Source organism: Alexandromys fortis, unplaced genomic scaffold, assembly GCF_014885135.2.
Source record: "Alexandromys fortis isolate MF-2015 unplaced genomic scaffold, M_Fortis_MF-2015_v1.1 scaffold_7, whole genome shotgun sequence".
In the NCBI taxonomy this organism is placed as follows: Eukaryota; Metazoa; Chordata; class Mammalia; order Rodentia; family Cricetidae; genus Alexandromys; species Alexandromys fortis.
Genome location: NW_026067920.1, coordinates 3,420,997 through 3,447,322, shown reverse-complemented (window position 1 = coordinate 3,447,322; position 26,326 = coordinate 3,420,997). Strand labels below are relative to the sequence as shown.

At 54.9% G+C, this 26,326-nt stretch overlaps 2 protein-coding genes across 7 annotated transcripts in view; both read left to right on the top strand.

Annotated features, from left to right (window-relative positions):
• The window catches only part of Rgs12 (regulator of G protein signaling 12), a 96,619-nt gene extending 81,966 nt beyond the window's left edge, over positions 1–14,653 (top strand). For 4 of the 6 annotated variants that reach the window (XM_050140895.1, XM_050140897.1, XM_050140896.1 and 1 more), the window contains 8 exons: positions 319–513; positions 797–870; positions 1,327–1,453; positions 2,785–2,881; positions 4,309–4,388; positions 4,772–4,925; positions 6,186–6,782; positions 14,161–14,653. In XM_050140895.1, the coding sequence (XP_049996852.1) occupies positions 319–513; positions 797–870; positions 1,327–1,453; positions 2,785–2,881; positions 4,309–4,388; positions 4,772–4,925; positions 6,186–6,782; positions 14,161–14,387 (1,551 nt within the window). In that variant the 3' untranslated portion in view covers positions 14,388–14,653. Of the gene's footprint in view, positions 1–318; positions 514–796; positions 871–1,326; positions 1,454–2,784; positions 2,882–4,308; positions 4,389–4,771; positions 4,926–6,185; positions 6,783–14,160 lie in introns of those variants that run through there. The other 2 variants (XM_050140900.1, XM_050140898.1) reach the window with 1 other exon arrangement.
• A 1,600-nt stretch (positions 14,654–16,253) lies between these two features.
• Positions 16,254–22,912, top strand: Hgfac (HGF activator). The gene is made up of 14 exons (XM_050140903.1): positions 16,254–16,420; positions 16,976–17,147; positions 17,235–17,331; positions 17,524–17,603; positions 18,169–18,291; positions 18,430–18,561; positions 18,742–18,852; positions 18,941–19,115; positions 19,372–19,457; positions 19,869–20,124; positions 21,002–21,141; positions 21,359–21,499; positions 21,585–21,733; positions 22,669–22,912. Exons 1-14 carry the CDS (start codon positions 16,304–16,306, stop codon positions 22,846–22,848), a joined length of 1,959 nt encoding a protein of 652 aa, XP_049996860.1. The 5' UTR covers positions 16,254–16,303; the 3' UTR covers positions 22,849–22,912.
• The last annotated feature ends 3,414 nt before the right edge of the window (positions 22,913–26,326 follow it).

Sequence of the window (26,326 nt, the reverse complement as noted above, 5' to 3'; positions counted from 1 at the left end):
GGCCTGTGGGCAGCTCATTCTCAGCCTCAGGGTCCCAAGGTGAGCTGGGTCCAGGGTAGCAGTAACAGTCTCGTCTAGAAGGACACAGCCATGCTTCAGGTACAAGCCATATAGTTACCATGGTTGAGAGATCATGGCCCTGGTCTCCAGACCCTACCACACCATCAGCTTTGGGGGCAGAGAATTTTCTGAGGTGGATTCTGAGTTTCTGCATGAGGACGTGCAGGTTATGGGGCCCAGGAGACCAGGCAGGATGGATCTTCTTCAGGAGGTACTCCCTTACCTTCTGACACTGACATTTGTGTCCCTACCCTATAGTCAGACGCCTGCAGGACCTCAGCACTAGAGAGAGATAAGGCTGCCAAACACTGCTGTGTCCACCTCCCAGATGGGACATCCTGTGTGGTTGCTGTAAAGTCCGGGTTTTCCATCAAAGAGATCCTATCTGGACTGTGTGAGCGGCATGGCATCAATGGGGCTGCTGTGGACCTCTTCCTGGTGGGCGGAGACAAGGTACTGTGCCAGACAGGAATGAGCCATTAGTATCCTGGTCCTGTCTACTCCCTTCCTTCTGGCCTTATCAGTGCCCACTCCTGCCACCACCACTACCCCCTGCCTGTGACGCAGTGCAGCTGGAATGGAGGCTCCCAGGGGTCTGTGGGTGCATGGCAGCACAATCCGGTGTCTCGAGGGTGTCAGGCTAATTTTGAAACTGCTCTTTTGTTCTTGCAGCTGTGTGCTGTTACATGTCAAGCCCACATGCTCCCACGTTAACTCTGGTGTCTTTGTTCCTCAGCCTCTGGTGCTGCATCAGGACAGCAGCATCCTGGCCACAAGGGACCTACGCTTGGAAAAGCGTACTTTGTTTCGGTAAGAGAAGAGCATATAGGTTTCTGGAGACTTTTGGAGCCTCCATACTTTGAGCCTCAGGACTTCTGTGCTAATCTCTGTTTTTTACCCAATGAACATGTACTTGTCCCATTACTAGCCATAAAAGAATGCCAGTGCCCCCACCAGACCCTTGGCAAGGGGGCAGGCACCACACACAGGCTGCTTGGCCCTAAAATCTTAGTGGGGAAAGAGGCAGAGTCTCAGTGAATGGTGCCTGGTAGTAGCCTGACTGTGCAGTCCTCGATCAGAAGGTTGAGGCCCGCTGCCCTGTTTTTAGTCTCAGAAGGGCTTCATGGAGTGGCTTCCACATGCAGGGAGTGCTCCTTACAAGGTGGGGCTGAATTGTCGGGGTCTCCTGTTCTGCCGAGGGGACCCTCGAGACATGGTGGAACCAGAACTGGGTGTTTTGTGAATGTTTCCCTGCCCTCCTTCCAGGCTGGATCTTGTTCCAATTAACCGGTCAGTGGGACTCAAGGCCAAGCCCACCAAGCCTGTCACAGAAGTGTTGCGACCGGTGGTGGCCAAGTATGGCCTGGACCTGGGTAGCCTGCTGGTGAGGCTGGTGAGTGTCATTTGGAGTCTGAGCACTATCTCTCGTATCTTGTCGCTCTCCTTCCTAAGGTAGAGGACAGTCCCTCTCCTGCCCACCCTCTGTGTCCTTTATTTGCATGTTGTTCATTACATTTGATTCAGGTGAACCAAATTGAAGCGACAAACACCTTGAAACAGTTCCACCATTTTCAGGTGTGACAAGAGAACAGAGTACAGCCAGTCCCCTTGATATGCAGTTTGTCAGGGCACAAGTACACTGTCCCTGTCCCTGCACTGACTGGCAGTTTCGCATGCATTTGTACACTGTGCTGCTCCCTCCCAGTTGTGAGAGGGGAGGTTGTTATGGAGGAGAGGTTGAGGAAGAAGACTGCAGGCCCTCCCTGACCCTTTCCTGCTTTCATGGATGTTTATGGACCAGCAGCTAGGATGGCTCTGGCCTTGAGGCAGTCAGTGTTGGCTCACAGTGGCTTGAGGTATAGCATCTGCCAAGCCTTCCCTGTCAACTTAATCCAAGCTGTGATTTCCAGGGTTGTTTTGTTTTGATGTTTTGGGGACAGGGTTTCATGTAGCAGGCTAGCCTTGAACTCCTTATCCTTTGACTATATCTCCCAACTACTGGGATTACAGACATACATCACTATATTAAGCTTTGATTTCAAATATTCTTAAATTTTTAATTTTCCCTAAAATTGTCCTCAGAATTGTCCTAGAGCCATGAATACACAAGAGCAACCTACTTGGTTATTCATAGGCTCCAGCGTCAGGTAACTGGACACTACTTCCCTACTGTGGCCTCACTCCAGTTTGGAGATCAGAAATTTGCCTATAGAGACTGACCTAGCCTGGCATCCAGGGTCCCTCCCCTGCTTCTTTCTATAGCTGTGGTAGTCTAACTGCTCGGCCGAGGGAAGAGTGTCCTGAGCCGTCAAGAGCACCTACAGCTGCGAAGGTTGCTTCCTGCGCCCTATCTCAGGGCTCTCCTCAGAGCAGTTGGGGGGTTTAAGTGGGCCATCATGAAGACTGTGTTGAAACAGAAGCCAGATGAAGCTATTGAGTGTTGACACATGCATATCAACCTTTTTTCAGGGATGAGGAGTTCCCAGTTTGCCCCTGGGTTGTTCTGCCTCCCCTTTGAGTGACTTTTGAAAGACCTGCTCCACCAGCCTCTCAGGGTTCCATATTCCCACAGGTCAGCCAGGCTGGGTGATCTGACCCCAGATCCAGCTGGATTGAGGCTCCATTAAACCTGGGTTAATCTTACTGTCAGTGGCTGGGTTACAGCAACTATTCCAGAAAGTTCCAATCTGGGCAAATAGTTCACTGCATCATCTCTGCCTCTAGAGTGGGGAGAAGGAGCCCCTGGACCTTGGTGCTCCTATATCAAGTCTGGATGGACAGCGGGTCATCCTAGAGGAGAGGGATCCTTGCAGAGGGAAAGGTAAGGCTGCCAGCTCCCAGCCTGCCCCTCCGTGGTCTAGTAGCTGTCTCATAGCCACACCCTGGACAGACCGCTCTGTCCATGTGACCCCTCATGGCAATCTACCTCTCGTGTGCTGACCCAGCCTCCTACAGGAGAAGGGGCAGCAGGATGGGGGAAGGAGGACCTGGCTCCTTGAGCAAGTCTGCTCAGTGTAGGAAGAGTGGCAGCCCTTGTCTGCCCCTCCAGGTTGCTTATGTGGCAGAAAGCTCTAGAAGTTACTCTTTTCCTTAGAGGCTTTTGTTGTTACAAAGCAGGGACCTAAGACCTTAACGGCCTGGTCTAGGTCTCCTGCCTTTAACACAGTGCCCTATTCTGAGATCTGTCCCTCTGGGTGAAACAGGCAGTGAGGACAGTGGCGGGCCTGGTCCTGTCCAGAGGGCACTGGCCCTGCACTCAGCACTAGTCTGCTGTGTTATTCCTCATGTGTAGGGACCACATAACTCTTTCCCACCCCTGACCTGGTCAGTCAGTCCTCGTCAAAGCCTCCATGGGCCCCCAAACCTCCAAAGCCTCAGGGACCTATATTATTCAGGCTGCTAGCACAGGAAACCCATGGGGGAGGCACTTTGTCTTATAGCCTCTAGGACTGACCAGGTGGAAGGAAACTTTCTAGAAGCTGAGAGGAGAGTGATATGGGTGGAGGTCCCTTGTGTGGAGCTATTCCAGGTAACTTTAGGTTTTCCCCAGGTGCCCAAATGACTCCTGAGGGAGGGCTTTGTATAAACAGATCCCCTGGGCCCTGGGAGGTGCATGTGTCTCCATCAACTTAGCAGATAAGGTTCTGTGGCTTGGGCTACAGTACTCTAGTTCTGTAGAGAGTTCCCCTTCCTTGGTCATCCTCCACTCTAGAAAGTGCTGCACCTGGCCCTGGTGTGGGTGGACTGAGCACTATCTAGGCAGCATCCATGGGCTAGGCACCTAGCTTTACCTGGCAGGTTCTCAGCAGCTTCCTCCAAGGCTGGCAAGTAGGGCCTGTGTGCAAGTGAGTTCTTGGTGGGGCTGCGGGTTTATTGGGTGCTGGGGACTAGGATTCTGGTTAGCCAGCGGTCCTCAGACTCTGCCACCAAAGCTGGCTACACCATGATGGGGAAAGGCAGGGCCTAATGTTCAATTCTAAAGGAACACGTACGTGTATGTAGCACATGGTAAAAGGCATGAGTTTCGATCTCAGCCTCCTGATGTCCCAGTAAGTGTCTAGACCTCCCTCTATGCCCTGCTGCCTTCTCCCAGCTGCAGCAGGTGGACAGAGAAGTGTAGGCTCTGGCCAGGGTGTGCATGTTAGATAAGGGGTGGTGAGGGCCTTTGTTCTCACTGAGCACAGCAAATGGTGTTTATTGTTCAGAGGGCACTGTGAGCTCTGGTCACAAGCTTGTCTCATGTGTTAGTATCCACAGACAGACCGAAAGGTGCTCCTGTCAAGCAAAGCTCAGCTGTGAACTCCAGCCCCAGAAACCACTCTGCTATGGTAATTCCCCTTCTGCCTGCCCCATGCTGTCCCTGCCCCTCTTGCATGGCCTCCACCTCTTGGGGCTCCTTGTGCCTGTTGTCACCCATTTGGCTGGCCAAGGCTCTGCTCAGGATTGTGTGCCTCCCCCTGTGGGTATTTCTCCTAATGTCCCTTTGGAGTTCAGTCTCTGCTTGGCTATGAGCTGCCAGCCTTGGGTTTTCTCTTGTCCTGGGTGGGTAGGTGGGCCATAAACGCTGTTGTGTTATCTATCCGTCATTGGGATTGATTTGCGGAGCGTGTCTAGACGCTGTCGATGCTGGGCCCCAGGGCCTTTGCTGTACTGATGAGTGATGTTACCGTGTGCTGACATGCAGTAGAACTTGACTTTCCTTCTGATGCAGGGAGAGGAGAGAACACTAGGCAAGTCTAACTCTATTAAAATAAGAGGAGAAAATGGAAAAGGTGCTAGGGATCCCCGGCTTTCAAAGAGAGAAGAATCTATTGCAAAGATTGGGAAAAAAAAATATCAGAAAATTAATTTGGACGAAGCAGAGGGTATGTGTACTTTTTAAAACTTCCGTGTCTTCCAGTAAATGCACAATATGGTCCTTAACCTTGCTCTGCCCTGTCTGTGGCCTGTCTTCTTGTACTGAGGCTACCAGTGTAACTTCACTAAAGGCCCTGTTATGAGGGGAAAGCCAGAGGCCCTGCCAGAGGCCAGCAGCCTTGGCTGCGATTTCAACCAGCTCCCTTCCCCCACCACCCAAATCCTGACAGAGCTGGGGCCCAGCTTGGGTGGGGGCAGGAACTAGGTGTGAGGGAGGAGGGCAAAGTTCTAGCCTGAGAGGGCTGTGGGTTTGTTGACCTATGTTGACCATGGAAGCTGGAGAAAGGCCTGTTCTGCCCTGACCCAGGATTTCTGTAGGGTGCCCCTGGGACTTGGGGGCCATAGGGGTGGGATGTGCCCCTCCTCTGCCACCTTTTCACAATAGAGCCATTAAATGTCGCCCTTGGGCATTCTGACCCCTGAGCCAATATAAAGCATATGTTCTGAGTGTGCACATTTCTCAGAAGCACCGACAGTGATGGCCATAGGATTTAGAGAACGTTTAGATCCCGGTGGCGTGAATGGTGAGCTTGAGTCACACTAAACACAGGCTGGTGACAAGAAAAGGCTCTGGAGCGGGCAGTGAAGAAGCCAGGCAGGTGCCAAGCCCAGAGTACCCATTCTGGCCCAAGGGCTGGGGAGCTTCAGCTGGGTCAGGGGGTCCTGAAGCGCCTCCTCCCCTCAGCCCAGAGCACCACCTTCTCTGCAGAGGCAGTGAATCTGGGAGCCAGGTAGATCTCAGGGCTCCCCATTCTACACAGCTAAAATTTCCCTCAGTTTTCCACAGGCTAGCCATCCATTCCCGATTTGGGCTTGCTGTGCGGCTGGGCCCTGGCTCTGTCAGACCCTACTCCGACCATCACTTACACTTCAAATTCATCTGTGCTCAGGTCTAAAGGACCCCATGTATGAACAAAGCACATGCCACAGTGCCAGCAACATCCTACTGAGCGCTAGCAAGCTTATCCCCTACTAAGTAGAGGGGTGTTTTCAAGCCTAGGCCTGGCAGTATAATTTTCAGGGGGGCTGGCAGCCAGACATTGGCCTCGTCTCTGTGGGGAAAGTAGTGTGGCTGACCTCATAACCCTGTTGGCTGCCAGTGGCGGCTCAAGGAAGCAGAAGCCCCTGGTAAGAGTGAGTGGTCAGCTGTGGCGTGCATGCATTTGCGAGTCTCTCAAATGTGGTCACTGTGGGTTTTCTTCCAATAGAGTTTTTTGAGCTCATTTCCAAAGCTCAAAGCAACAGAGCCGATGACCAGCGTGGGCTGCTGAGAAAGGAAGACCTGGTGCTGCCTGAGTTCCTTCGCTTACCTCCCGGTTCCTCAGAACTCGCCCTGTCCAGCCCAGCCCCAGTCAAGGGCTATAGCAAGAGAGCTGTCACAGGCTGTGTCCAGGAGGGAGCTGCTCAGACTGAGAACTACAGCGACAGCTCAGCCACCAGCCCTGCCTCTGCCCAGAGCCCCAGCTCCGCCTACAGCCCAGGCTCCGCCCACAGCCCCGGCTCGGCTCACAGCCCCGCCTCCATCCACAGCCCCAGTTCGGCCCACAGTCCCCCTGGGCCTCCTGGAACCACCCAACCTGGAGAGAAGCCTACAAAGCCCTCCTGCATCCCTTCTGTGCAGGAGGGTCCTACACAGGCCTGGAGGAGGCTATCGCCAGAAGTGGAGGCTGGGGGCATCCAGACTGTGGAGGATGAGCAGGTGGCTGACCTGACCCTGATGGGGGAGGGGGACATCAGCAGCCCCAACAGCACGCTGTTACCGCCACCCCCCATCCCCCAAGACACACCAGGACCTACAAGACCAGGTACCTCCAGGTTCTGACTCTACAGCCTTGATCTGTCCTGCTTACTGCCCAGAGGCTGCTCCAGCCCATGTTTAATAAGGGGAGCACCAAGGAGGCAGCCCCTCCTTTACTTTTCCGTACTGAAACGCGAGGGGTGGCCGCCTCATGTATTTATGGGGCCTCTTTTGCCTTCCTCTGAAAGGAAAGCAGGTGGAGCCAAGGTTTGGTCTCCCTGGGAGGGTCACTGAGGCTCAGGCAGGTCACCATGTTGAGCTGTTGCTGCGGAGGTGCTGTGGGAATGGAAGCCCACGTCCAGTGACACCTTGGGCAGGCTCAGCTCTGAGAGTGGATCTCACCTTTAAAATCTCCTTGCTGCCATCTCAGTGTTTTAGCCTCAAGATGGAAAAAAAAAAAATGGTATTTGTCTTGAGCCAGTCAGCAAGGGTCCCATGCTGACAAGAACCAGGCTTCTCAATGTCAGCCCCTCTGTGGCCGGCCGGGATTTAACTGACTGCCCTCGACAGGCCAGGCTGTGGCTGTGCCCTTGCGCTAGGCAGTCTCTGCCGCTCTGCTGCTCACGGCTGGCCTCAGATGTGTCCAGGCATTTCTCTTAGGGGAAGCAGGAGTCCAGAGGAGGGGAACAGTGTGACCAAGCGGTTGGGATGCTACTCTGGGCCCACCCAAAACACAGTGGAGATGGGCTCCAGCAGCTGCTGTGCTCGGTGTCCCCAGTGACAGTGACGAGCCTTTTCAGTGCATGTTTCCTATTGTTCCTGTCCAACGCCTGGCTGTGATCTATGGCAGGCAGCGTGTGCGCCCATCCAGGCCTTCTTTCTGGGCTTCAATGCATGTTCCATACACTCACACATCTGGGCACTTGGGAGGGCACACACGGTGGCCTGGACTCCAGCCTCACCCAGTGGGGCAACACCCAGTCAGGAAGCACAAGGTGCCATGAAGTGGCCCTGTGTGCATGTTTGGGCACCTCTGTCAAGCCACACCCTCCTTTCTGCTCCTTTGTAGCTGCCTGTTTACAGTTCTACCTGTGTTCTAACTCTGTTCTTCCGAGAGTAATAAACTCGAGCACTCGTCACTGACTGGCTGAAAACTCCTTTCTTCTTCATTTACATAGATGATTCTTTCTACGTCTTAATGATTCTTTCTACATCTTAACCATTTTGGAAAAATTAAGTAGATTTATCTTAAACAACCTTTTTAAAAATGATTTATTTTTTAATGTGTGTGTATATGAGTGTTTTGCTTGCATATTTGTATGTGTACTACATGTGTGCCTGGTGCCCCCCAACTCAAGGCTATAAGAGGGTGTCGGATTCTCTGGAACTAGAGTTACAGATGACTGTGAGCTGCCATGTGGATGCTGGGAACCAACCCAGGTCCTCTGCAAGAACAGCAACTTAACCACAGTCATCTCTCCAGCTCCAAATAGACTGGCTTTCAAGAGAGACTGTTCACTTCACATGGCTGCTCACATGGCTGCCACACCAGCTTTGTGATAGGAACATCAAGAGAACAGGCTTTAAAGTGGGAATAGAATTGTCCCCTGCCCAATCCTGCCTTCTGGCAGGGTCTTCCTCACCTCAGGCCTGTGGTCTCCACAGCTGTCTCCTGTTTGCCTGGGCACTTCCACTGCAGAAGAGGAGAGCAGAGGAGCCGTCCTGGGCTTGGCTCCTTAAGCCCTGTTCCCCTCTCTGGGATGACTCTGGAGCCTGTTTCTGCTCAAGCTGGCTCACAGCTCAAATGTCAATGCCATATCTGGAGTGTGAGTAGGCTGTGCAGTTTACCCACGGGGCACATGGACAGTGACGCCCAGTGTGGTGCCAGGCCAGGTTGCCTTTGCTGGTGTGCCCTGGCTGTGCTGAGTGGGGGAGAGCAGGGTGGCACTAGACTGGTAGAGAGCGAGTCTCTGGTTGCCAAGGAGATAAGGAAGCAGGGTCCTTGGCTTTGTCCTGAAAAAAAGGGCAGCAGTAGAGGGTCTGGGGCTTCAGCTGTAGCACATTGGTTGTGGCTCCCACTCTCCAGTCCCCAGTTTGTGTCTCTGTAACAACTATTCCAGGGCTTCTTTATGTGGGAGAGCGCCTGGCTGAGTAAGGGCTGCTGGGAGTGCTGGAGAAGGCTGCCTATAAGAGCACCCTCAGGTGCACACGTTAGGGTCCTTTCTGGCTCTCTGAGCAGGGCTGGGCCAACTGATTGCCACTTACAGTTTTCAGGGTTTGAAGGCCCCACTTCCACCCAGCTACTCTCGACTAACTGTGAGATAGTTTTTAGGGATTTGTTGGCCACCTTGGCCCCCACAATCCAGTGAGAAAAGCGTTGAAATGTGGCCACTAACACTCTAGACACTTTGATTATGTGTGTGTGTGTGTGTGTGTGTGTGTGTGTGCATACATGGAAGTGCCTCTATGTAACATTTCATATATATTTGTGTCTTGACAAAGGAAATTCCAAAATACCCAAGTTCCTTCATAATAGGGAAAAGCAGATGAGTATCCCCAGCATGGGAGAACTTCCTCCTCAGCACTCTTGGAGGGCTGCTCTGTGTTTGTTTTACAAGGCATTGCAAAGGGAGCAGGGACCTGGAGTAGGGCCTCCCAAGCAGGAAGTTCTTACAGGCAGGTCTGGAAATTACCCCTCACAGTTAGACAGTCATTCCTGTTCATCCTTCTAGTATTGTCTGTCTGTCTGCTGGCCTGATAGCATGCTGGGGGCATAAAGAGGGCCTCTGGAGGTGGAGGGAGAGGCAGCCTATGTCTGTCCCGGACAGCTCTCTGGATCCGGGGAGGGGTGGAGTTCTGCCTGGAAGACTCGTTGTTTCCTGGAGGAAGTGAGCTGTGGTGATGGGGTCTGAGGTGAGAACCACAGAGCAGTCTCCTGCTCTGACCATGGCCAGCGCCCCACCCTATCAGCACTCCGAGTGCTCACAGCCAGCAGTAGCTTGGAGCCTAGGGGTGGTCTGGTTCTCTGCCCAGGGACTGGACACTTCAGCTGCCCCTCCCTTCGCCATGGCTGGTCTGTGGTGCCACTGTCCTACCCACTCTCCTGAGGTCCCTGCCTCTGCCCTGCCTGTCTTCTCCCTCTGTTCCCTGGGCAACACAGCCTCCAGAGGCCAGTCTCAGCTAAGGCAAGATCAGTGAGCCCCTCCCAGCCCAGAGTGAATGGCCTGGTTCCTGGGGATACCTGGCTAGGCTGAGCTCCCTGCTCAACCTCAACCCCAGACCCACAGGAGGCTGCTGGAAATGTCAGCTCTGAAGGACTACCAAAGGGCTGAGCCATGATCCCTAGGGAAGGGGCCCTCACAGAGCCATCCAGGGGCTTGTCATGTCACAGTGGCTGTCTGGGAGCTGCCAGCTCAGTTCACCACAGCTCTTCACCCTCCTGCCAGCCCATCCAGAGGTAGCTGAGACTTGGGGACAAAGTCTTGTGTCAGTTCCTCGCCCTGGAAATAAAGATATCGTGACTGCAGCTCCGTGGACAGATCCTGTCCGTGTCAGCCCGGGTGCTTCCCCAGCCCTGCATGGTACCACACTTTCTGAGCTTGGATTGAGGGTACACAGCCTTCCCGGCCTCAAGCTCCATCCAGACTACCTGTAGGAGGCATTTCCTCCTTGGCAAGTACCGTCCAATTCTATTCTCAGGCCCCCAGGGCACCTCTCATGTCCTCAAGGAAATTGCACCCCGGAAGCCCAGCACTCATGCGGCACAGACAGACACAGCTCAGAACGCTTCACCCCCTGGGGCCGACACTCTCAAGTTTGCCGAGTTACCAAGGAAGCCATCTGCCAGGAGCCACCCCATAGCACATCTGGTAGCAAGCCGTGTCCAGTGTCTAGTATCAAGTAGATATCAGGTTCCTAGTGATGCCCCAAGGCCCTGGACCTGTTGTACTAGCCCAGACTCCAGACCCGAGGCTTTGCTCTCTTCTGACCCCTCATCCTGATCTGCTCCACCCTCACCCCAGCACAGGCCTTCCCTAACCATGCTGACTTCTTGGCTACCCCTACCCTAGCATGCCAGCCTCACTAGGTACCATCCTCTAGACTCGCCCACTCCCTGTCCACCAGTGTGCCCTGCACCACTGTCCACCCCAGCCACCGGCGAGCATGTGCTCAAGGCCCGGGAAGTGTTCCGTAGAATAAGGAACTGAAATCTCGCCCTGCCTGTCACAGCCCTGATCCTGCGCTGGGTCTTTGTGAAGGCAGGTGGTGACCAGGGCTGAGTCATTCTCTCCCAAGAGGAGCCACAATTTTCAGGCCCCTGTGGGAACCTGTGGAATGCCCTGGTCCTCTTTGCTGTCTCCTTCCAGGCTTTCCTGCATCTGTGGCTCACCTGTGCCTGGGTTCTTTCTAGGAGCATCTGGAGGCCCTGGTAGGAGGCCGCAGGACCAGATGGTGCATGCAATCCTGAGAGCATGGGGCCATAACTCAGGGCAATATCTGCCTGTGGAGACAGGAAGGGAAGAGGGACAGGCTTCTAGGGCTAGACCCTTAGAAAGAGATTATTTTGGGGGCAGCTTAGGGGGTGAACCCTCAACTTTACTTAGCTGTGGGGCACAGAACCTTAGGGATGGGCTTTAGGAAGGGTCGGCATGCTGAGCTTAGAGCAGGCAGCAGCAGCTAGGGCAGGAAATGTCCACAGGTAAATGAAGAGGCCTGAGGATGACAGATGCCACCACTCCTGATAGGCAAAGGATTATTCAGGCTCCCATAGAGGAGCCTAGGTAGTTCCCAGTCTCTGGGGCTCTGGCAGGGGGGTTGAGTGGTTAGCCAAGGGCCAGTGTGCCAGGAGGAAAGGCCCGGGGGTGGCCCAAGGGGCAGAAAATGAGATGCTGATGTAGCCTCGGGCTGAGTGTTCAAGAGCACTCAGAGGGCCCAGGGGAACTAACACCAGGAGGTGTGGTATGGGCTCTGCTGTCCCAGACTGGCCCTGCCCAGTGGCTTCTCATGCATTGCTCCTAGCCTAGGGAGCTCTGTGGGGCCTTGGAGGTAGGCTGGTCCTAACATATGGTTGCTGTCTGACTCACTGGCTGGGAGTTGCCACATTTTCAGAGCAGGCAGGGCTGGGCAGGCAGGAAGTGTGAAAGTGCCTCTCCTTTTGAGGTACACTTCCTTGATCCCCAGAAAAATCTGCCTTGCCCCGTTCTGGGCACACAGGCCTGGAGTCTTTTCCAGTGTCCATTCAGAACTGGAGGGGACTATACAGGCCTGCTGTGCCTGTGTCGGGTAACTGGTTCTTTCAGGACCCGATGGCATCCACATAGATGCCCCAGCGGTGTCCCTGGTCCCTGAGTGTACAGACAACCGTCTTGCCGTGCCACTTGAAGCTGTGGGAGTCTAATGACAAGCAGGGCGGATAGGGGCAAGACGATCCCAGCAGGCCCTAGCAGAATGTTTGCTGAGTGACCATAGAGCAGACTGGGCAAGAGTTCCAGTCTTACCCACACTGTGTGCTGGGCACCTTGTTCTTGATACCAGCTGAAGTCAATGAACCTCCTCATGTGTCCCCTGGACTTGTCAAAGGATGAGCTGGGGATCCCCAACAGAGACATTGTGCCTCTGTGTACAAGCCCGAACTTGCTACACAAGGCCTCATGGAAGCCACTTCTGGAAGCTTGGGCTAAGGGTAAGGTGAGATACAAAGAGTCAGTGGGTCTTGGAGTCCATCACAGACCTCCTGACCCCTGTGTTTGTTAGGAGACTTGGGCTGTGGAGGGAGCAGAATCTTCATCTTTAGTGGTAAGCCCTCTGTTATAGTTGGGGAAACTGAGTCTGGAATGGTTTGTAGACTATAATCCCATGTTCTGGGGTCTTGTGGCTTGGATTGGAACTCTCTGTCCGCTTGAGGCTTTGGCAAGGAAGGCCCACTCTGCCTGTGGCTCCCAGAGGTAGAGGGAAGTGGGGATCCACCTCTGCAGACCCTGCTCTGCTCATGTCTGTAGATGGAAAGTGGGAGTTCTCAGGGGCTCCCCCGGCCTTAACTCTGGTGTCACTGCCCCTGATTGGAGCTCAGATAGTACAATGCAGGAAACTGAGACCTGACCCCAATGGAGCCACTCCCAAATCCCTGCAGGCTATTACTGGGCTGTGGGGATACCCCTCCCCCCAAAGTAGATGGGTAGGCCTCTTACAAGACCCATGCACAGCGAGCCAGATATGTCAAGGCAGTCATGGAGTAAGGATTTCTAAACCTATCTTGAGATCTAGAACCTTCCAAGGCAGTTTGGGGCACCTAGAATAGAGGAATTCAGACCAAAGAGGGGAATAGTGAGGCGCCATACAGAAGAGCCTCAGCAAGGGAAGGACAGTGAGAGTGGAGGCGACAGGTGTTGGTGACATGGGAGTCAAGGGGCACTATAGTCCCAGAGAAGTTTGTGCGGGTGAAGATGACCCAAACATTAGGAAAAGGAAGGATGGGGCCTGGGGAGCTGGGCTGGGAGGCCTGTTATGGGAGGATCCTAGGGTCTCCAAGGCTTAAAGGATGCAGGCAGCACCCAGGAGAAACTGGGGGTGGGTACTGGCCCCAGGTGAAGGTGAGCAATCAGGACAAGGTGACTAGGGACCTAGGCAGATGACCTGGCTCTTTGCTTCTGGGCTTCACTTGGGGCAAGGAAGAGACCGTGAGGGGAATCTCAGTGTGACTCAGAGACAGCCCCCCTCCCTGCTTTCGGGGACTCCTACTGAACCCCAGGGTGCATCTACCCCTTTGAGTTGTCCTAAGTCCTGGCCACTCCAGTCCCGCACTGGACGAACCCACCTCCCTGATTACAGCCCTGGCCTGGAGGCAGTTCAGAATCCTCACTGGAAGCCTGTCAGGAAGGAGTCCAGCTGTTTTTCTGGGAGATGAGGAGAGCTAGCCAAAGAGGCCTGGAGAAGGATGTCCAACAGGGAACTGCAAACATCAGCAGTGTTCCGGGTGGGTGGGCAGAGGAGGCTGCATGGGCCAGCATCTAGTGAGAGGCCACCCTAGTGGGTGAGACCCCCGAGCAGTCTGACAGATGAAGCCGGGGTACAGCTGTACAGGTGTAGGAAAGCCCTGTGACAGGACAAACCCCAGGCCCCCCCACCCCCAGAGCCCTGAGTCCCTTGCTCATCGTGTCAGAACAGCCTGTGATTCCCGACCCTCCCAGCTGAGACTCTGTGGTACTGCCTGCCATCAGGGCCATTCCCCGTGAGGTGCCCAGTTAGGAGAATCATCTGTGGAGGCTCCTGGTCAGCCTGGAGGTGTAGGCAATTGGTGCCCTCTGAGCTTCCCAGCCCTCCTGCCCAGGATCATCTTGTCCGGAGTGGATCTGGGGTATTTTGGTGTCTGTGCAGGGATGACGGGTGGGTTTTGGAAGTCCAGGGCTGAGCCAAGCAGGTGACGGCTTCTCTTCTCCCTGTGACAGGGGGCAGGGCCCAAGGCAGCGGAAGCCTCCCAGTCAACAGGATCATCGATGTGGACCTCGTTGCGGGTGTGACTCCTGGGTGGGGAGGCAGCGTCCTGGGGGTACGGCTGGGCCCCAGGAGGGTGAGAGCTGACGGACCCTTTCTATCAAACGGTCCCGGCCTGAGCCCCGTCCCAGGTGAGCCCAGCAGGCCCAAGGCCAGCACGCACCATGCCACCTTTGTGTGAAGCTGTTCCGAAGTTGAGATTCCTACTGCTCCAGCGTGCTGTCTTCCTGTTCATATGGCAATGCCATGACTTTGAGACAGCTGGGGCCCGTTTGTCAGCAATGGGTGCTCAGGGGCCTGGGAGGAGCCCCTTCAGCCACAATACCCTCAGGAGCCAAAGCAGGAATTGAAGGGACAACCTTGTCACAGGGGCTGGATTTAGACAGCTCCACAGCAGCCAACCTTGGCATTCAGACTCTGCCCAATAAAATGTTTCTGAAGACCTGCCATGCATTGTGTTGTGCTAAGTGCTGGTGTCGCGTGCTCCCCACCCTCGGGAGCCCTCACTCCTGCACGTGGTCCCAAGAAGAAAGAATCCCAGGGAGGAAATGGTGCCTGACCGTGAGGTTCAGGGTCAAGGGTGGCTGCAAGGAGAAGGTAGCTTGGCATCTGGGAGCTGAAGGTCAGAATCCCCTCCCACCCTCATATGTATGGCCTGGGATAATAAGGCCAGCTACACCCCAAATTTGTCCATCACACTGTCCCTTGTAGATGACCTGGGGTTCTTGGATGTCTGAGCTCTTCTCTCATCCAAGGTTGACTGTTGAGAGCAGGCTTGGTTGAGAGCTGCAGTGAGGTCACTGTGGTCTCACTCCTGCCCACTGTGTCCACTGTGCCCAGTGAAGCCCTCTTGCTGCTGGCCCTGCTCCCCTACCCTAGTCTCATTCAGGTGTCTAGCAAAAGAACCAAGTATGTCCAAGTCAGACAGGAGCAAGGCTGGTTATAGACTGGGTATCCAGTCCTGATAGGGCAGGACACTAGTGAGGAGGCGGAAGTGCAGGGCCATAGGGTGGTGTTGGGCCCAGGATGCCTCAGGAGAGGCCCCAGCTAGAACTGGAATTGGGCTGGCTGGAAGGTTTCTCAGAAAGCGTATGTACTAGTTAGCCCGTCATGTACACCCCGCGGCACCATGTCCCCAGTACCCACCATGTCCTAGCACCATGTCCGGCACCACTACTTCTCGGGTACCACCATTCCTTAGCACCACTGTGTCCTAACACCTCTGTGATGGGAGCCACTGTGTCTCCAGTGCCCACCATGCTTCTAGCACCTACTTTAATGAGCTCGGGTGCTGCTTGGTGTCTGCTCTGGAAGTGGAGAGGCGATCCCAAGATAGCCCTGCCACAGCTAGAGCCTTGGGTGTGGGGTTTCTGCTCCGGCTTGCCAAGGGTCCCCAGTGGCCCCCAGTGCTAGAGCCACAGGGCTATGGGGCTCAATGGTGCTCGCTCGGTGTAGCCTGTTCAACATGAGTCATGCAGGTTATGTCCACAGGGCTGGGAAAGCTTACTAGGAGTACCCAGACTGTCTGCTCTGGGGTCCTGCGTAGCCCACGTTTAGGACAAGCAGACAAATACAGCATTGGCCCAGGGAGCAGCCTTCTCTTTTTAGCTGCTCTGTGGCCCTGGGTGGAGGAGGCACCCTCTGCCCTGTATTGACATCTGTAGATTTGGGACAGACAGGAGCATCTCCACCTTGAGTCAGTGGCAAGCTGGGAAGAACTTGAACCCCCAGGGCCCTGCCTGCAGCCGGTCCTGTAAAGGGCTCACAGACAGGAATGGCCAGCAGTGTGGCCAGGTAACCGTGTCAGAGAGACGTGGCCCTGACCTGCCCAAGTCACCCTGGAAGACTTCCTAGGTGAGGCTGAGACTGGAGGGTGGTGTTGGGGCCAGGAGCAAACCTTCACCAGGACAAGACTGCCTCAGCCGGCAGGCAGAGCTAGACAGTGGGGTGGAGCCATGGCCTTGGCAGGAGGATCCCAACAGGATGCACGTGGGAGGCAGGGTTAATCATTGTCCTATAGCCTTGACCCCACCTGCCCTGGCCATGTTCCCTGGCTACTCTGCTCCTGCTGCCCCTCACGCCAGCTCAGGAGGAGCCATGGGGCAACGAGCCTGGGTTCCTAGCCCCTGTCCTTTATCCAGGCCATGTCCCTTCCTGCTGCTCCTGCTGCTGCTGGTGGTGGTGCCTCGGGGGGCCCAGCCCCAAGTTGGCAGGGTGAGCACCGACCCTTTCCCTCACAGTGTGGCCGAGGGCTCCCTATGGCCACTCAGGGTTCCTAGGAAGAGGCTTGAGAGAGGAAAGGGCCCCACAGAAGGGGTGAGGAGTGGGCTAGGGGCCTGGTGGGGTGGCCTAGTGGGGTGAAGTTGTCCTTCACGCAGAGGTGGGGTGCTGGGTTGGGCTGACCTGGAAACTGTTGGGATGGAATCCTTTTGTTGCCCCTGGCCTAGTGCAGGCCGTGTGAGTCCCTGGGACTTCTTTTGTATCTCAAAGTTTGAGATGGGGTGTACAAGACCTCTGGTGCTTCTAGCCGTTCCTGTCCACCCTAGACCTGACTCTAGGCTTGAATCTCAAGACCAGGTGACTTGGGGGCCTGTGACTCCAGGCTAGCTTGTTGAACCACTCAGACTGGGAAAGAAAGGTCAGAGGAGGTCTTGGAGACATCCATAGTCCCTGGGACCTGCCTCGAGGAGGCTCAGGGCCGTGACACGCCTGACTGCTGTTGTCCAAGCGTGAAGGACTATCCCACACTGACAAACGCTGGGCTCCTAGAACCACACAGAACCACCAGGACCTAATGTCACAGTCACCCCTGTGACTCCCACGATCCCTGTGACCTCCGGGGACGTCAACTCCTCCATAGCAAGCTTTCCAGAGACAAAGACTGAGGGACCTCAAGGTGGGAGGTTCCTCCCTCCCTCCAGCAGCCCCCCTGGGGGCCAAGGTAGGTCAGACCCCGCAACTGGGACATGGGGTAGAGGTGGAGTACTCAGTGGAACCCCTGACCCCTGCTGCTTCCACCTCTCCGCAGTGCTCACGGAGTCCGGGCAGCCATGCAGGTTCCCTTTCCGCTATGGCGGCCGCATGCTGTACTCCTGTACCTCTGAGGGAAGTGCCTACAGGAAGTGGTGAGTCCCAGGGTGGGACAAGGGCTGAGGACCCCATCTAAGTTCCCACTGCGGACCCTGATGAGCCCTGCAGCTAGCAGGTCTTAATCCCAAGCAGGTGGCTCTAGTGAGCAGGTGCTCCAGGGTGCCTAGGCAGGGATGGGTGGGGCTCTGGGCAGGGACTCCTTGTCATCCTCAGACTCGGCCCTTTAGGTGTGCTACAACACATAACTATGACCGGGACCGGGCCTGGGGCTACTGTGCAGAGGCTACCCTGCCTGTGGATGGTCCAGGTTGGTATGTGGCGGGACCAGCCTGAGCCCCCAGGAAGGGCTTTGACGGGGTGCTTGGATTGGGGTCTAGGGGTCACAGAGCAGGATGGAGATAGTGGGATGTGGGGCAAGGGGTTCTGCACGTAGTGGGGCGTGGTCTGTGAGTTTGAGCCTTCTGAATCCTGGGATATCTAGGGACAAAAGAGCTGTCAGCCCAGACGGCAGCTTACCCTCAATGGCTTTGGTGGCCATTGATGGTACCAGGGCGCCCTCTTGTGGTGGAGTTTATCCCTGGAGCCATACATGGTGCCTGGGACAAGCCCTGGGTAGCGGCAGGAGTCCGAAAGAAGAAAGCATGAAACTTGTGGGTTTGCTGTCCCAGGGTGCGAGGAGGGGATAGAGGGCACAGTGTGTGTAGATGTGGAGGGTGTGAAATGAAGAGCCACGTGTCACCTCGATGCTGGGTGCGGAGCACCCCGAGAGGGCAGTGTGAGAGTTCTCCAGCCGCCCTCGGCTGGCAAGGGGTATGGAGGGACCCCAAAGACTCTTGCCAGCATCCATAATGTCCCCTCCTGCATGTATCCAGCTGTCCTTGATCCTTGTGCCTCTGGGCCTTGCCTCAATGGGGGCACATGTTCCAGTACCCATGACCGTGCCTCCTACCACTGTGCTTGCCCTCTGGCCTTCACAGGCAAGGACTGTGGCACAGGTGAGAGGACCTTGGGGGCCCTTCTGGGAGGTTGGGGAGCCCCTGCTGAGTCCAGGCTGGGTTGGGTGGTGCCTGCCTGTGGTGCCTGCCTGCGGGAGGGGACCCGCATGGGTGCTGTGAGCGCACTGTGACTTGCAGAGAAATGCTTTGATGAAACCCGCTACGAGTATTTTGAGGTGGGCGACCACTGGGCCCGTGTGAGCGAGGGACGTGTGGAGCAGTGCAGCTGTATGGAGAGCCAGGCCCAGTGTGAAGGCACCCGCCACACAGGTATGTCACAGACAGCTTCAGGGAGGCCTCGGGTACCATGGTATGTGGGGGTAGTGAGCAGGTACCTCTTCCTCACTCAAGCCTAAGGTGACCCAACAACAAGGTCACAGGGAAAGAGCTGAGTTCTGGCCTCTCTATGAGTTTCTGGAGACCAGGTTCAGTTTCTGGGCTGTCCCCTAGCTTGCCTGAGCAGTCCGTGTCTGAACGGAGGCACCTGCCACCTGATCGTGGGCACCGGGACCAGCATCTGCGCTTGCCCGTTGGGCTATGCTGGGCGGTTCTGCAACATTGGTGAGCCACTTTCTTTCTTGTCTTGTGGGGCAATGGTGTCGGGGAGCCTTGCTGCGGCTTGGCCTCACTGTGCCCACTGTGCCCACAGTTCCTAACGAGCTCTGCACCCAGGGAAATGGTACAGAGTACCGCGGAGTGGCCAGCACCACTGCCTCTGGCCTGAGCTGCCTGGCCTGGAACTCTGACCTGCTCTACCAGGAGCTGCATGTGGACTCAGTGGGTGCCGCTGCCCTGCTCGGCCTGGGCCCTCATGCTTACTGCCGGTCAGCATCTAGTGGCCACTCTGACTCGTTCTGTGTGGGAAAAGGGGTGGACAGAGTGGCTCCTCAGACTCAGCAGGGGCCCACGCTGCCAAGATGGCCACTAACCTCCGCCTCTTGGGAGGGTGGGGCCAAGTGTGCCCACCAGGGTCTGCAGAGCAAGCACATAGCTCTAGGGTGGGTGTGGGTGTCTGCCCCATTGGGTGCTCGGGTGGTCATCTAGGGAGAGTGGTGGTGTGATTCCCTTGTCTGCCTCCAGGAACCCAGACAAGGACGAGAGGCCTTGGTGCTATGTGGTGAAGGACAACGCACTGTCGTGGGAGTATTGCCACCTGGCAGCCTGTGGTGCGGGCACCCTGAGAGGTTGGGGGTGGTGCTCCCTGAGGACCCCTCAGGCAGGGGTCAGTGGAGGGGACTCAGTGGTACCTTGTAGTTAGACCCTGGAGTGGTCAACTCTCAGAGGCCTGTGCCCCAAGCACTCATACTGGGAATATCTGGCTATCTGGGGTGTGCAGTGGGGTCCCAGACTGTAGGAGAGACAGAGCTCACTCTGTATCAGGTGATCTGGTCTTGCCAAGGCCTGTACCCTTCATTATACTCTCCCTTTCTGTAGAGTGGGGACAGAGGCTCCCAGGGCAACTTCTCAGAGCAGGGCTAGGTCTGAGGAATTGGGCTATGGGTCCAGGTAGGACCCCTCTGGCTCTTCCCTGTCTCCAGGGAAACCCAGGGGTATGAACTGATGGCCTCCACTCCCAGAATCTCTGGTTAGAGTCCAGTCCCACCTCCCGGAGGTCCTGATGACGCTGGCTGAGTCAGCCCCAGCTGCACGCCCAACCTGTGGCAAGAGGCACAAGAAGAGGACGTTCCTGAGACCACGCATCATTGGTGGCTCGTCGTCTTTGCCTGGCTCACACCCCTGGCTGGCAGCCATCTACATTGGGAACAGCTTCTGTGCTGGGAGCCTCATCCACACCTGCTGGGTCGTGTCTGCAGCCCACTGCTTCTCCAACAAGTGAGCACATTGGCCCACCCCGCAGGGCACCCACCTCCCAGCCAGCCCTCTCTCCCTTCCTCGGCTGACCATTTCTTATGCTCCCCCTAACACCTTCAGTCCCACTGTGGCCTGACGCTTGTGCTGGGCACTGAGGTAGTCACGGAGCATGAGGGTGGGACATCTCCATGTACACTTATGCGGGGGCAGTAGTGGGTATGGCCCTGGCATCTACATAGACCCTGCCTTCCCAAGAGCATGGTAGTGAGGTGGAGATCATAAGGTCTGAGTTGTGGCCTGTCCCATACGCCACCCTGTGCCTGTGTCTAGGTGTTTGAGGGGCTCACCTGAGCAGGGAATCGGGGGGCTCAATTACAACATGAACCCCCCCCCCAGGATCACTGCACAGTTCGGGAAACTAAGGCCCAGCCCATCGAATGGGCTCCCAGGAGTGAGTGTCCAAGGTCCACTCCTGTCCCTACCCTGCAAGGCTGCAGCCTCAAGACACCAAGGCTGACCCGACTGTGTAGTAAATAAAGTGCCAGCCATTCCTCCTAGCCCCAAGTCCTGGGGGTAAAGCAGTTGCACCTGGGGACCCCACAGGCCAGGCCAGGCTGGGGAAGGGCCTCTAGGCAGACCAGATCTCCACCCATGTGGCCCATTCTTAGAGCAGACCCCACCCCGCTGGCTTGTGAATGAGCCAGGACCAGTGTGGCCCCGCCATCCTTGTTGGGCTTGACTCTGCGGTCACGTGTGCTAAAAAACATCTGTGCAGACTTCTCCCAGGGCTCTGACTCTCTTGCTTGGCCATGACCAACAAGTACAGGAGCAAGGTTGGGGAGACCTGATAGTGCTGAGGAGGGGGCTGGGTGCCCACTCCTGCCAGCTTTCTGTCCAGTCCCCCCAGGAACAGCATCACAGTGGTACTGGGTCAGCACTTCTTCAACCGCACAACGGACGTGACACAGACATTTGGCATCGAGAAGTATGTGCCCTACTCCCTGTATTCGGTGTTCAACCCCAGCAACCATGACCTTGGTGAGCTCAGGGCCTCAGCAGGGTGGGGTGTGGTTTGTGTACCCCAAACCAGAGCCCAGATAAGAGCCAGGAATACAAGGGGGGAAAGTCAGATGTCAGAGGTGCTTCGTCTTTGGTCTCTTAGGCCACCAGCCACCCACCCCTTGCCCATTTTATGAGACTTCCTGTCATGTATTTCTCGCTGTCGAGGCTGATCCCCGGCCTCTCTCTTGTCTAGTCTTGATTCGGTTGAAGAAGAAGGGGGACCGCTGTGCTGTCCGCTCCCAGTTTGTTCAGCCCATCTGCCTGCCTGAGCCAGGCAGTTCCTTCCCAACCGGACAAAAGTGTCAAATTGCAGGCTGGGGCCACATGAAAGAGAGTGAGTGGGGGGCAGACCCCATGTCACCCCGATGGGGGGCAAGGCAATGTGAGCCTGCCTGCCCTGAAAGTACGGTATTCCACAGATGCCAGTGACTATACCAGCTTCCTGCAGGAGGCGCTGGTCCCCCTTGTTGCTGACCACAAGTGTAGCAGTCCTGAGGTATATGGTGCCGACATCAGCCCCAACATGCTCTGTGCCGGCTACTTTGATTGCAAGGCTGATGCCTGCCAGGTGGGATATTACCAGGCCCCCCTGGGACCACACAGATGGGGTCTTACTAGAATTTCTTGGACCCTAGGGAGTTCAAGGGCTAACAGGGAGAGTAAGACAGAACATCCCCCGCTGTGGACCCCTTGGCACTTCCTGGAGGGCATCCTTGCAGTAGGAGAACCATCTAAATAGATGGGAAACTAAGTCAAAGGCAGGCCCAGCATGACATGGAGCCAAGACAAAGCCCCGCTGTCCAGGCAACAGTTAGCATCATCCACGTGACATTAGGCCTCAAAGGCTACAGTCCTCTGTCCAAATTTGTCTTGTGTACTCAGCAATCAATCAACCAATCAGTCAATAGCTAATGTTTGTGAAGGGCTTCACAAACAGAGCAGGCCATAGCCGTGATTACATGTCACCCTGCTCCAACGTGAAGGAACTACTTTCTGCCTTTGAAACAAGTGAGGAATGGGCCTCGGAGAGGCCAGAGCCCATCTCTAAGATGGCACAGGATTCAGGGGTGACCAGGGAGGGCTTCCTGGGGAAGGGGGCTCTTACACTTATTCCAAGAGATGTAGAGAAGTAGCAGATGTAGCAGGCCATGAGGTGGCATTTCCGGCAGTGGTACTAACATGCTGGGACCTAGAGTACCCGTGTGTTCCTCATGGAGTAGGATCAGAGAGCTGCAGGGTGTGGAGGTGAGAAAACTCTCCAACAATTTGAGAATGAGATGCCTTCCTAACTGCTTGGGGTCAGGAAGAGAGGCCACACTTCTCAGAAATGCCTGTCCCCTGTCCCCAGGCAGTTGGCCTTGAAAATGCTCAGTCTCCAGGGAGCACTGGAGACTTTTGCTGACCTATCACTTCAGCACATTTGCAGGGTTGGAAGCCCGTGTGCTCCCGAGTCAGGCTCCGGGCTGCTGGTGCATGCGTAGCTGAACCGAGTCTCGGTTTCAGGGGGACTCAGGTGGACCCTTGGCCTGTGAGAAGAACGGTGTGGCTTACCTGTATGGCATTATCAGCTGGGGTGACGGCTGTGGGCGATTCAACAAGCCAGGAGTCTACACCCGTGTGTCCAACTACGTGGACTGGATCAACGACCGCATCCGACCCAAGCGACCAGCAGCTGCCTCCTGAGACCCTCTGGACTGACTGCTTACAATTCCCTGTCTACTACAGACAATAAAACTGTTTCTAAGGACCTGGCTTCACGATAGCACTGCCTCAAGCTAGGACAGTTCTTTGGGTCTAGCCTCCCCAAGTCATGTCTTGGGCCTTCAGTGCAGATGGTGTGGCCTCAGGGGTGGGGCCTGAAAGCCAGTGTAGCTCCTGAGTGTGGATAGGAGCCTTCTGCCTCACAAAGATGGCCCCAGGGGACGAGCCAAGTCAGACTCCTCTAGACCTTATACCAGGCCAGGGTCCAGGCACCCTAAGCATTCTAAGGCAGGACGTGGAAGCCAAGTCCAGTTCCCCAGGCCATGAACAAAAACGTGCACCTAGCTTCAAGATGGCAGCCTGCCAACAGTTTGCTATCAGCTGTGGCAGCTCTGAGGGAGACCTGAGGAGCAGGGCCCACGACTGGCAACTGCTAGTACTAAGCACAGGGGACCCAGGCTTGCTTCCATCCAGGCAGGATATGGAGCTATCTTATTCTATCTCTGGGGCCAGAGACAGTAGGCAGTGTGGTGGGGGAGCAGAGGACAGATTCCCTGAGCCCGTGGACTGTGGGAGGCGCTGGGTATGTCCCAAGGGTCTTCAGAGTCTCTAGCAGGGAAATTCATGACCAATTACGGAAGGGCACCGAGGTGCTGGAAAGCAAGCTGGGCAGGTAAGGGAAACAGGGTAGGGTGGCTCCAAGGCCTGCTGTCTCTAAGAGAGCCCAAAGCAGGCACAGTCAGACTGAAACCAAGCACGTGGCCTGCGTGGGGCAGCAGATAGCACCTCGTTCAGTGTCTCTAGCTGGGACCAGGTTTTCCCATGCCTGTCCTTCCCCGGTGACCTGGGCACTTCTTACTCTCCCTCTGTAGTGGCAGCAGGGTCTCGCCATGCCCCACCGAGAATCTGTTCAGTCTAGGTGACGCTTTTGCCCTAACCCTCCCAGAAGGCCTCAAGTGCTCAGCCTGGGGGCTCACTACCCACCTGTGAGCCCTTCTACTGCTACCTGAAGAACCAGGAGGTTCTGTGGATGACCCTCATCCCACTCTCGTGACACCCTGTGAGACTCTGGGGGCGGGGGCTGGTCCAACACGGCCCTCTCCCGTGCAGTCTTCCTGGTCAGAAGGACCCAGCCTCTGCCAAGCCCTCAGTTCTGGGTCCTGGATAATTGAGAACAGAACACCATCCAGGAATCTGGATGGTGTAGTCAGACAAGACAGTGTGTTCTACCCAGGCAACAGAAGCCCGGTGGCCAGCTGCTTGCTGACATTGGTCTTCTGGTCCAGTTTGCTCCATGGAAGCAGAGGGACAGCAAGTCCCCATCTGTGTGATGTTCAAAAATAGTGACCTTTAAGTCCACTAAGAGCCAGTGGAGCTGGTGAGCTGATTTAGATTTTCCTGGGTGACAGCCCTAGCTCAGTGTGGCTGGGGTCAGCACAGGAGAAGGACAGGACACAGGTTCTCACAGATGGGCGAGTGTGTGTGTGGATCTGGGGAGACATGAGCCTATAAACCAAGGATAATGACCCCAGGTGTATGGACCTGCGCCCTTCCATAGCCATCCGGGACTGCTGCGCCATCCCTGGTCCCCTCATCTTGACCACGTCTTGGATTGGTACTACCCGGGGACCAGCCCATTGGGACGTGGCAGACATATCCCGCTTCTGTTGTTTACTACTTTGGATTTATTTATGTCTGTGTGTGGAATCTGCCCATCATTTCTCTTATCTCCTTTAAATGACTGTTTTCTAAACTCACATAGTAAGTTCTCGAGCACTCCTTCTTTCTTCAAAATTCTCTGAGAGGCTAGACTCACTTGGGATGATCTGCTCTCTGGGAGCTGGTAGAATGCATCTGTAATCTGGAATTTTCTTTAGGACGGTATCTCCTGATTTGTGGTTTTAAACCATTCTAGGACTAGCTGGGGATATTCTTTATTCTGAAGCCTGTGTTTTCCAAAATTCAGATTCTAAGTTAACTGTATTATTTTCTTTTAATTAATTAATTAACTTATTTATTTATTATGTATACAATATTCTGTCTGTGTATGCCTGTAGGCCAGAAGAGGGCACCAGACCTCATTGCAGATGGTTGTGAACTACCATGTGGTTGCTGGGAATTGAACTCAGGACCTTTGGAAGAGCAGGCAATGCTCTTAACCGCTGAGCCATTTCTCCAGCCCCTGTATCATTTTCTTGTAGCTGTGACAATAGGCCTGGTGGAAGCAAGTGAGCTAAAGATGGGAGGATGCTCTCTGGCTCACAGCTCATTCCTGTATAGTCCATCATGGTAGGAAGCCGTGGTACTGGGAGCTGAGGCAGCTGGTGGCACTGAGTCCACACTCAGGAGCAGAGGGAGAATGATGGCACTCAGTTCATTTTCTTCTTTTATTATTTTCTTTTCATTTTTATGTGTATGAGCGTTTTTCCTGCATCTGTGTCTGTGTACTATGTAGATGCCTGGTGCCCAGAAAGGCAAGAAAGGGCATTGGATCCCCTGGGATTGGAGTTACAGATGCTCATTGGCTATCATGTGGTGCTGGAGATTGAATCTGGGTCCTCTGACAGAAGGGACCATGCTCTTAACTGCTTAACCATCCTTTCAACCCTTCCTTTGTTCTTTTTATTCAGTCTGGAACCTCAACCCATGGAATGCTTCTGGCCATATTCAGGGTAGGTATATTGGTCAAGGGTCTCTAGAATAACAGAACTTGTAAAATATACATATATATATATGTACACACACATATATCCACATATATACATGCACACACACACATATATAAAGGGGACTTATTAGAGCGACTTACAGGCTGCAGACCCGCTAATCCAACAATGGTTGACTGTGAACAGAAAGTCCGAGAGTCTCATAATTGTCCAGTCCACCAGGCTGGATGTCTCAGCTGATCTTAGCAGATGCTGGAATCCCCGAAATAGGCTCTAATGCCGGTGAAGGAATGGACCTGCTGGCAAGGCGAAGCAAGCAGGCAAAGAGCAAGAACTTCTTTCTTCCATGTCCTTAGGCTTCCAGCACAAATGTGACCCAGATTAAAAATGGATCTTCCTGCCTCAAGAGCCAGATCAAAGGCACTTGTTTCCTGCGTGAAGACCCAGAGTAGAAGTGGGTCCACCTACTTCAAAACAAGCAAAAAATCCCTCACAGGTGTGCCCTCTATTTCTGGATTCCAGTTAATCCCAGATGTAGTCAAGCTGACTCTGGAAACGGACTCACAGATGTGGCCAGAGGTGCATCTCCTCGGCGATTCCAAATCCAGTCAACAGTGAAGATGAGCCCCACGTCAACTAAGAGCTGAAGAAACCAGCAGCGAGTTTGTCTAAATCTCACTTTTATGACCACGGAATTATAAACGCGGACGTTTCTGTTCACTTTCTGTTGCTGTAACTGAACACTGAGAGCAGCTGTCCTAGTGGCTTCCTGTGGCTGGGATAGACCCTGACCA

Coding starts and splice junctions, on each gene's coding strand:
- Hgfac (XM_050140903.1), top strand. CDS start 16,304: ATGGGGCAACGAGCCTGGGTTCCTAGCCCCTGTCCTTTATCCAGGCCA. Junction 17,604..18,168: donor CCTGCCTGTGGATGGTCCAG/GTTGGTATGTGG, acceptor GCATGTATCCAG/CTGTCCTTGATCCTTGTGCC. Junction 19,458..19,868: donor TTGCCACCTGGCAGCCTGTG/GTGCGGGCACCC, acceptor CTCCACTCCCAG/AATCTCTGGTTAGAGTCCAG.